The sequence below is a fragment of the Megalobrama amblycephala genome, linkage group LG4 (assembly GCF_018812025.1).
Source record: "Megalobrama amblycephala isolate DHTTF-2021 linkage group LG4, ASM1881202v1, whole genome shotgun sequence".
Taxonomy (NCBI): Eukaryota; Metazoa; Chordata; class Actinopteri; order Cypriniformes; family Xenocyprididae; genus Megalobrama; species Megalobrama amblycephala.
In genome coordinates this window covers 23,941,062-23,952,437 of record NC_063047.1, presented here as the reverse complement: position 1 = coordinate 23,952,437, position 11,376 = coordinate 23,941,062, and the positions used below count along the sequence as shown (strand labels likewise).

The 11,376-nt window shown below is 37.1% G+C and overlaps 1 protein-coding gene across 1 annotated transcript in view; it reads right to left on the bottom strand.

The window, feature by feature from the left end:
• Positions 1-467: 467 nt before the first annotated feature.
• The window catches only part of LOC125267125 (neuropeptide FF receptor 2), a 29,414-nt gene continuing 18,505 nt past the window's right edge, over positions 468-11,376 (bottom strand). Inside the window, exons 3-5 of the mRNA XM_048188445.1 lie at positions 8,400-8,499; positions 5,467-6,379; positions 468-3,474 (exon numbers count right to left, since the gene is read on the bottom strand). Of these exons, the coding sequence (XP_048044402.1) occupies positions 3,457-3,474; positions 5,467-6,379; positions 8,400-8,499 (1,031 nt within the window). The 3' untranslated portion in view covers positions 468-3,456. The remainder of the gene's footprint in view (positions 3,475-5,466; positions 6,380-8,399; positions 8,500-11,376) is intronic.

The window sequence follows — 11,376 nt, the reverse complement described above, 5'->3', positions numbered from 1 at the left end:
AACGAAGGAGTGGCTTCACAACAACTCCGTGACTGTTCTTGAATGGCCCAGCCAGAGCCCTGACTTAAACCCAATTGAGCATCTCTGGAGAGACCTAAAAATGGCTGTCCACCAACGTTTACCATCCAACCTGACAGAACTGGAGAGGATCTGCAAGGAGGAATGGCAGAGGATCCCCAAATCCAGGTGTGAAAAACTTGATGCATCTTTCCCAAAAAGACTCATGGCTGTATTAGATCAAAAGGGTGCTTCAACTAAATACTGAGCAAAGCGTCTGAATACTTAGGACCATGTGATATTTCAGTTTTTCTTTTTTAATAAATCTGCAAAAATGTCAAAAATTCAGTGTTTTTCTGTCAATATGGGGTGCTGTGTGTACATTAATGAGGGAAAAAAATGAACTTAAATGGTTTTAGCAAATGGCTGCAATATAACAAAGAGTGAAAAATTTAAGGGGATCTGAATACTCTCCGTACCCACTGTACTTGGCCCCATGTCATGTCAATAATCACTAATATTCCTTAAAAAAAATCTAAAACACGTCTTTATTAAACTAAAAATGGATGGAAAACACATCTTTGGTAGGAAAATTAACTAACCACTACTTTGGGTGTCTTGTTTGTCATATTTATTTTTATATAAAAGCAACAGAGTTTAGATTACATCCAATTTATTAGCATAAAAGCATGATTGTGAATCATGCAATATCTACCTTCGATCAAGTAGATCCACTTCAAGAAGTGAGAAATGCAGCCATCTACTCTTGTCTAAATTTCAGGTGTAGTGAGGCGCATCTCAATTGAGACTACTGTCGCTTACAATTTGAAAATGCAGAAACATATCCACCTTTTTCCTGATAAACACCACCATGACATATTCTGCTGTTGTCCTATTCCGGTCTTCATATGAACCCATGTTAATACTGGGTAAAACAAGCAACTGAATTAAATAAATAAAATAAGCTCAGTTTCATAGCTGCCACAATAGCAGCAATAATAAACAAAGAATTCCTGAAATTAATTGATTTGTGCACCAACAAACCTGAAAAGAATATTCGTTTCTGGCACCATATGAATTGCATGTCAGTGACTGATGAGAGAAAATGAGCATGGCAGCACTTATGTAAGCAGGGTATGAGTGCTTGTATAATGTGGACAAAAAGCCCTCTGAACTTCACCGCAATTCTGAGCTGTATATGTTTTCAGTAAAACTTCAGGCCACTTCATGTCATCTATCCCCACTCATTAAACTGCTGAGGCACTGTAAAGTGTCAGCACTATGGAGCCGTATGCTTTTTTTAGTCATTTTAATATGTTTAATGTTACATTTTCTTCTAGGAAAATATGCTAATTTGACCAGAAACACTGGAGAATGGGAATGTACAAGTTCTCTGTACAAGTTTTCAGAAAAAGGATGATAGAACTGAAGGTTCTTGATGTTGCGGTGGATGATATACATAGTGTGGGAATCGTGTATAGCATCGCATACTTATCAACTCCTTTGATGCTGTTTCCAGGTTCTAAAGAAGAATAAACTGAATGTCAGTGTAGCCTACAACGTTGTGCGACTGCCGGTGCTGGAGACATTTAACAACTCTGAAATATAGAGAGATAAAATAAGATGTTTTCTCCCTGTATAATTTTCCTATCTGCTGTGTTCTGTGCAGTATGTCAAAATAATGTTGTTTATAGGCAACATTGTCCTATAGAATCTGTCTTGTTGAGATGAATATGTTTCAGTGGTAATATACTGTCAAATATGTCCCCAAAAATAGGACTTTAAAGACACGATTATGCTGTCACGACACACTGACATGACAAGCAGGCTGACACCCCAAAATGCTTTTTACTTTTACGAAATTAATGTTGCTCATCATAATGACCATCAACCAGTAACACATTTCAACAAGGTCCTGACAACAAACTCTTGTTCTCTGTCTGATGCACATTATGCAACAAGCAGTGGTGATATAATGATAATTATTTCTTTTTGTAATTATTATAATTAAGCATTAGATACCATAACATTCGTTATGTGTATGATTTGCTCTCAGAGACAAAATACACAGCATTTTTAGTCAAATAATAATAAAACAAATCCAGCCTAACCTCAATTAATGACTATTTCCTGAATAGATTGTTCATTGTTTACACGTCATTGCAAAGCACAGTAAGATGTAAAATTGCAGCCAAGAGGATATATTACCTAACTGAAAATTACCCACTGAAAAGACTTTGTAGCAGCAATACATTGTGTGCCTCAAGTATATCACATTGTACTCAACTGCAGGTTTACATTAGAAACACAGACAACAAAATTTCCTTTTGGAGTGAGGTCTTTTTTTTCTACACATACAAAATAACCAGCGTAGATTCTCATCCGCCAAAAGAGAAACTGAAATATATAAATGTCAGATGCAATAGCCAGTGACAGTTTGGACACTTGCCTTTCCCTCGGGGATGTTTCTTGACTCATTCCACATAAGACTGTTCAAGTTCTCATGGTTTCTGACCGCTAATGCCATCTTTTTAAGGCACTGCTCTTATTCAGCAGCTCATTTACATTGAGTTTTTGAGTCTGAAAAGATCCTCAGGCACTGTCCCCATGTCAGGACACAAACTGTTGAGTGTTTTTGAAAATAACTGGCAAAATACCCTTACTGTTACAGTGAACTATTTTATACTAATACAGATTCATAGTTATGATGCTCCTCATTTAGTCACAGACCTACTACATTCACCCTGTAAATACGCCAGCAAGAAACCTGCAAGTTTTGCAGCTGACATTCATTCAATGTTGGTTAATGACTGAACATGTTGAGCAGGCAGTTTTAAAAAAGGTAGTCATTTTTCAACACAAAGAGGAGAAATTGAACAGGCCATTTTAACAAAATGCAGTAATTTAACCATCCAGGTAGAGATGCAATAGAAATCCCTCTCAAATATGCCCTGTTCAGGTACTTCAGTCAGTTTGAGATGTGGCTTAGAATCAAGACCTTTTCCACAGGAATATCCGTATTAGTTACGGCCTTGACATTTGGTGTAATTTTATCTGAACCTCAGGGTGTATTCCTCAGGTTAAACAGGGTGACAGAGTAAACATCCAGGAATGACACTGGGCATAATTTGGCATCCAGTAAGATGTCATGTCATTTCATTTCGCATCTTATCAAGTCAAAGCTAGGTCAACAAAATGGCCTTCTTTGTGCTTATCACACACAATGTCTGAATTTTAAACCCTCCGGATCAGGCTGCCGTTCTGGCATGATTATGGTCTTAAATTTAAAATTTCATGAGAGAAAAGGCAGAGCACATCTTGCCTACAAGATGAAAGAGATGAAAAGAGATGAAAGACGAACTCATGGTGTCCTCCCAGCAGTAAAACAGTCAGTGAGAAGAGAAAATCATAGAGTGCACAGTATCTTTGACCATGGGTTCCATGAAGATCATTAAGCACCTATAAATCATACATTACCTGTGAAGAAAAACAGACAAACAATGGTTACATTCATACCATTTATAAGACCCTGAATTTTTTCACTGAAACCTTCTGTAATAAAAATGGACCATACAGGGTCTTATTAGAAAATATCTGCTGATGCCAGAAGGAGATGGAAGGTGAAAATTGACAATTTAGAGAAGACCATCTGTAAAATTGCTTTGGTTGCCAATAAAAAAAGATGTTACTAGCATCTGTGCTGTCAGAAATAATGTGCAAGAATTGTACTTTTAGGGTTACAACATGTCACTGTGTGGACAGTACCCTTAAAGGGATAACTTTGTATCTTATCTACCCCTAAAAGGTTCATTTTTGTAGAGTGGTAATATGTTCCCTTAGAGGGTTAGTTCACCCAAAAATGAAAATTCTGTCAAGAAGTACTCACCCTCATGTCGTTCCACACCCATAAGACCTTCATTCATCTTCGTAACACAAAGTACTTTTTTTTTTTTTATAAAATCCGATGGCTCATTGAGGCCTCCATTGATGGCAAGATAATTAACACTTTCAAAAAAACAAAATAACGACTTTATTCAACAATTTGTAGTGATGGGCGATTTCAAAACACTGCTTCATGAAGTTCTGAAGCTTTACGAATCTTTTGTTTCGAATCAGTGGTTTGAAGCATGTATCAAACTGCCAAAGTCACGTGAACCATTGAAATTTTGAAACGTTTATGATGTAATGAAGCCTCGTTTACTGAAATCACGTGACTTTGGCAGTTTGATACATGCTCCGAATCACTGATTCGAAACAAAAGATTCGTAAAGCTTTGAAGCTTCATGAAGCAGTGTTTTGAAATCGCCCATCACTAGATATTGTTGAATAAAGTCATTATTTCATTTTTTTGCTGCACAAAAAGCATTCTCGTCGCTTCATAACATTAAGGTTGAACCACTGTAGTCACATGAACTGTTTTAAATATGTATTTTGTAACTTTCTGGGCATCTGAAAGTGTTAATTATCTTGCTGGCAATGCAGGCCTCACTGAGCCATCGGATTTTATAGAAAATATCTTAATTTGTGTTCCGAAGATGAATGAAGGCAAAGCCCGAGAGGCGTTTCAAAGATGGCCGCCGAGTGAAACGACGTGTCTTAAAGGGACTTTGACTAAGGTCTTTCAGGTGTGGAACAACATGAGGGTGAGTAATTGATGCGGAAATTTCATTTTTGAGCAAACTAACCCTTTAAGGTACTAATATGAAATTGTGAGAGTAAATAAGGATCAAATTTGTCCCTTTAAGGCTACTGCCACAGTGATGTTGTACAGTTTTTAACCCTAAAGGTACGTTGGACAGCTGTTGTACCCCTAAAGGTAAAATGTTTGCCAATTTTTTTAGTGTGTGCTGTAATGGTAACTGCTCAAGGATATGCCAGTTTAATAGTGTGGAATTTCAGTATGAAACTAGGGAATTTGCCATGTACAAATCCTGTTGAATATGTAATTTTGTGAGATCAGTATTTCTCATTATTTAGCTTAACTTTTCTCAGATCAAAAGAGAAGCCTTTCGCCAAACTTTAACTATATTTAAATATTTTACATATAGTATCTAATTCTGTGTTTTCTTACACCAAGGCTGCATAAAACAGTAAGAACAGTAATCTTTTTTTAAAAATATTTTTACATTATGAAATAACTGTTTTCTATTTTCTTATACTTTAAAATGGCCAAAAATTGATGGCAAATCTTAATTTTCAGCAGCCTTTACTCCAGTCTTCAGTGTCTCATGGTCCTTCAGAAATCATTCTAGTATGTTGATTCACTGCTCAAGAAACATTTCTGATTATTATCAATGTTGAAGACAATTGTGCTGCTTTTTTTCTTTGATGATTAAAAAAGTTCAAACAAAAAGATATAAATAGCATTAATATAAATTTATATAATTAAAAAAAGATTTATTCTGTTACAGCATTTCATATCTGGAGTTTAAGGGTTCCAAAACAATATTCTTTAACACACATACACACCTTCTCCAGATCTTCCATGATCAGATCCTGTTCTTTCATGTTCTCCTTGCCTGAAGACTGGCTTCTGTCACCCTGACCCTTCCCATTGCCCACAGACACCAGCCCTTGGATGAGCTCTTGTCCTTGTCTGGGACCCCCAGCCTCCAGTACAGACTCCTTAGTCATGGGCAAGCTGGCAGGTAATACAGCATTCCCCTGCAGCCTGTGAGAGTAGCTTTTCCTCTTCCCTGAAAGGGCTGAGCAGAGCTGAAGCTTAAAGGCCGCCTTGAAACCCTTACGGAAGTTCTCATTAAAAAAGCCATAGACTATGGGATTGACGCTGCTGTTACAGAACGCCAGCCAGTGAGCCAGAGGATAAAAATAGATATTAATGACGCGATGCTGATGCTCACTCAAGCTTGCGTAGTCGCTCAGCATCATGAGAGCCCACAATGGCAACCATGACAGGATGAAGAGCAGGGCCACCACAAGCAACATTTTAATGACCCGCTTCTTTTTCCGGGACACCAGTTGACGACTTTCAAATCTGCCATGTTTCCCAGAGCCAGAACCAGAGCCTGAGGTCCCAACTTGGCACACAGCAGCAGGCATTGATGTTTTGAAGAGTGTGATTCCAATCCGAGCGTACATAATGACAATGAGAGTCAGAGGTGCCAAATAAATGTTAGCGAAGAGGACCGTGGTGTAAATCTTGCGCATCTCCTGGTTTGGCCAGTTTTCACGGCACCAGTAGAAGGGTTGCGTGGTGTTGCCATCGCTTAGCAAGATGGAGACCCTGTGCTCTTTGGTGACCTGTAGCATTACACCAGATGGACACATGATGGAGATGGCCAGAACCCAAATGATGACAATGATGAGGGTGGAGGTGGAGATGGTGAGCTTCTGTTTGAAGGGATAGACAATGCAGCGGAATCTGACACATTAATATAAAACAAGGAAGAGGAAGGACGTATTAAAAGGAGAAAAGAAAAGAGATGGATGACAGAAAACAGAGCAGAGATGATCGAGACGGAAAGAGAAAATAGGTGTTTCAAGAAAGTGTTTTAAAAATAATGTACAATAAATGGAAAATGTTAAGATAATCATTCCTACATTTATAATAAATCTATTCAATTTAAATTTTACCATTTTAAAACTATCTTTCAGAAGTTTGGGGTCTGTTTGATTTTTATTATATATATAAAAAATAAAGTAATACTTAAAGGATTAGTTCACTTTCAAATGAAAATTACCGTAAGCTTTATTCACCCTTAAGCCATCCTAGGTATATGTGACTTTCTTCTTTCTGATGAACACAATTGGAGAAATATTAATAAATATCCTGACGCATCCGAGCTTATGAAACAAGCATAACTGACGTTTTTTCTGTAATTTGAATTCGGAAGGCGGTTTGCCAGAAGCTAGATATTTTACATATGTTAAATATGGATTTTTTTTTTTTTTTTTTTACACAAATAATTTCTTTGCTTTAGAAAGACTTTATTAACCCCCCGGAGCCATATGGAGTACACGTTTATGATGGATGGATGTGGATGGAGACACTTTCTTCAGCTCATACTTATAAAGATCGGATGCGTCAGGATATTTATTAAAGGTGCCCTAGAACCAGTTTTTACAAGATACTTTAATATAATTCTAAGGTGTCCCCTGAATGTGTCTGTGAACTTTCAGCTCAAAATACCCCATAGATTTTTTTAAATTAATTTTTTTAACTGCCTATTTTGGGGCCTCATTAACTATTCACCGATTCAGGCTGCAGCCCCTTTAAATCGCGCACTCCCTGCCACCGAGCTCTCGACTATAATACAGTGCATTTACAAAGTTCACACAGCTAATATAACCCTCAAATGGATCTTTACAAGATGTTCGTCACGCATACTGCATGCATGTGTCGGATCATGTGAGTATAGTATTTATTTGGATGTTTACATTTGATTCTGAATGAGTTTGATTGTGCTTCGTGGCTAACGCTAACATTACACACTGTTGGAGAGATTTAAAGAATGAAGTTGTGTTTATGAATTATACAGACTGCAAGTGTTTAAAAATGAAAATAGCGACGGCTCTTGTCTCCGTGAATACAGTAATAAACGATGATAACTTTAACCACATTTAGCAGTATATTAGCAACATGCTAACAAAACATTTAGAAAGACAATTTACAAATATCACTAAAAATATCATGTAATCATGGATCATGTCAGTTATTAACGCTCCATCTTTTTCGCTATTGTTCTTGCTTGCTTACCTAGTCTGATGATTCAGCTGTGCACATTCAGACGTTAATACTGCCTGCCCTTGTATAATGCCTTGAACATGAGCTGGCATATGCAAATATTGGGGTCATACATATTAATGATCCCGACTGTTACGTAACAGTAAGTGTTATGTTGAGATTCGCCTGTTCTTTGGAGGTCTTTTAAACAAATGAGATTTACACAAGAAGGAGGAAACAATGGTGTTTGAGACTCACTGTATGTCTTTTCCATGTACTGAACTCTTGTTATTCAACTATGCCAAGGTAAATTCAATTTTTGATTCTAGGGCACCTTTAATATTTCTCAGCTTGTGTTCATCAGAAAGAAGAAAGTCACATACACCTAGGATGGCTTGAGCGTGAGTAAAGCTTGGGCTAATTTTCATTTGAAAGTGAACTAATCCTTTAAATGTTGTTCTTTTGCACAATTGTTTTCAAATGTTTTCTTGAACACCAAATAATCACAGAATTATTTCTGAAAGATCATGATCAAATAAATTACATTTTAAAATATATTTTAAAAAGAAAACAGTTATTTTAAACTGTAATGAGATTCCACAGTATTACCGTTTTTACAGTATTTTTGAATGGTAGTATATATATGTATTACTTATCCTGTCAAAAAATTATTAATCAGAAAAATAAAATATTTTGACAACACTACTTTTTTGTATACCTGTCCACAGCGATGGCCACTAAAGTGAAGACAGAGGCGGATACCGATATTCCCTGCACCATCCCACTCAACTTACACACCAAACTGCCAAAAGGCCAACCTAAAGGAGAAAAGTGAAATATGAACAACAGACCAGAAATTACTTTGAATTACATAGATTAAATACATCTTAAGAAATCACACATTTTTCATATAATTTCATTTTCTCTCCTAAATTGCGACATCATTGTTCATTTTTTCTAGATTTTCTAGAAAGTACAAATCTTGGGGGCTACAACCAGACTACAGCTAGTTCTCATAAAATTAATTATTTACTTTATTTAATTTTATATAACATTTTGTTGTCAATCCAAGACTGTCACTGCGAACATACTGTAGTACTGTAGTACTTCCTTCTGTAGTTTTCTTCCTCAGTTTACAATTAATGCAACTTGACAGACAGACTTCACAATCTGAACTTTCTGATCTCTCTTTTTCTCTCTTCCATTCAGTGTTCTCTCCTTATTTACTCTCCTTTTTTCACAAACTGACACCACTTTAAGCTGGCACTTTTTTTGTATGGTGAGTAGTGTTAGCTGAGAGGATTAGAGAGGACTGAAGAAAAGAACAGAGCTCAATCACTCTGGGAAATGTTGTTTTTGTTCACCTCTTGCAAGAGTAAACCCAGAAGATCCTTTTAAGAGGCTGATTAAATTTGTAGATATTGTGCAGCAGCTGGTCGACATGTGGGTGTGAATAATGATGTGATAGACAAGGAGGTTTTTAAAAGACAGATGGAGTAAGAAAAAATGGGTCTGAAGAACAGAGGAAATTAAAGCTGCAAGCAGCAATGAAGCGGCCCTCGCACCCGGGCTTACCGCCACCCGTTGGCCTTAGGAAAACAGTAAACAGTAGGCGACATGCATGTAAGCGAGTAAATGCATAAATACAGGAGAATTATGGCAAAGTCATTTCAAAGTGCCCCACTTCCTGCTGTCAACAGGTGGCACTATGACTGTAACTGAATATTATCATGTAGATGTCTTCAGGCCAGGACTATTATCGAACATGTGTGAAGTTTGGAGCAGATCAGACATTGTATGCTTGAGTTACAATAACTTCCTGTTTCGTGGTGTTAATTGCATACATTAGCACTTAGCCAAGTGTTGCATGATTTAACGTGTTTCTAGTATGTTTGGTACTTCGTGGCATATTGAAATGTGTTTCTGGGAGTGAATTACAGTGTAAAGCATGCCATTTCCTGTTGCCACCAGGTGGCGCTATGACTGTAACTGAATATTGCCACGTAGATGTCTTTAGGCCAGGACTCTAATAAAACGTGAAGTTTGGGGCACGCCCTTCAGCGAAAACTCTAGATCTTCGCAATTTAACGTCGCAAAGGCTTTACATTAGACTGACTAAATATGATGTTGATCTGATTAAAGCTCTAGGAGGAGTTCGTTAAAGTACAACGTATGGAAATGGCAAAAACTGCTAGAATTTTGCAGAGACAAACACAAAATATCTCACTTCCTGTTGGGTTTACAGATTTTGCACCCAGGGAATTTTTTGTAGGTATTGGGCTGTTAAATGTGTCTACCGAATTTCATACCTTTACGTGAAATGTAGCACAAAGGGCTCTTAATTGAAATTTTGTAGGTGGCGCTTGTTCCATTTTGGCACACCTAATTCTGAAACCCATATCGGACATAAATTTTCAACACTTCTGATGAGTGTGCAAAGTTTCATGAGTTTTCAAACATGTTTAGGCCCTCAAAAATGTGATTCATTTCAGAGAAGAATATTAACTGACTGAGCAATTACAATATGGTCCTCACACCATCGGTGCTCTGACCCTAATTACAGAGAAAAAAAAAATTGGGTAGAGATTGTGAGACAGTAAAAGAGGAAGTTATCGAATGAGTGTGGCAAAACAGAGAGTTACAAATGAAAGAATTCATTTGAGAAACAGGAGACAACAAATACATACACAAAGAATGTCAGGGTTCATTTAAGATTAAAGATTCATTTTCCTCATTTAAAGAACTGAAAACAGTCCAGATTTAAATGTATCCAACTGCAAATAAAGATGACTGTATTGCTAATTCTTACATCATTCCCGTATATACAAAAACCCTGAACACTAGGTCTATAGAGAATGAACAATGTTGTGGTCTAAGAATAGTAAAAACAGCTAAAAAGGAAGACGCTCTTCTCCATCTTATTCATGGTAACGTGTCACTTCAAATTTTTATAAGGATTCTTCACAAAGGCTCGTGTGAAGGTCCTCGCTGCAGCCTGTAGTGCGATGATGTACTAAATTAAATTAAATATGTAGCGGACTAGCAAAGCCAGTCAAGGTTAGGGTGTATGGTCGGATTAGGAGTTAGTGTCTGTTGCAGCATAGGCAATCAGCACTGACTGACAAAGTAATAAAGTCTCACGAATCAGCTGCAGGACGAAGTTTGCACTAAACTAAACTTTGGGAAATAAAAAGCATACGGCCACTACAAATTGGATTTAGTCCAGTACATCATTGTGCTAGAGGCTGCAGTGAGGACAGTCTCAATTTATCCTACTCTTTTTTGCAGGTAACGTAAAGTCAAGTGACTGAATTTATGAGTGAGTCAATGAATCATTTATTCAACTGATACATTCAGCAACAAACCAAGTGACTTGCTGTGTCCAAAATTAAACACTTCCCTACAATAAATAGTTATGCGAAAAATAGTACGCCAAAAGATATTTGAAAAACAACAGGCGAAAAGTACCCGGATGACCTATACTACTCATGCCAGACGGACTTCACTTAGCCTACTGAAGATTCTGAAGTGTACATTCGATGGGCACTTTACTATCCCATGAGATGATTTATTAATGGCAGTGAATTTTTTACTAATCCCATGAGAAGATTTATAAATGGCAGTGAAGCAACATAACTGACACTGGTAGGTCAGTAAAAACATATTGGATGTAGCAAATCCAAATTTCATTCATA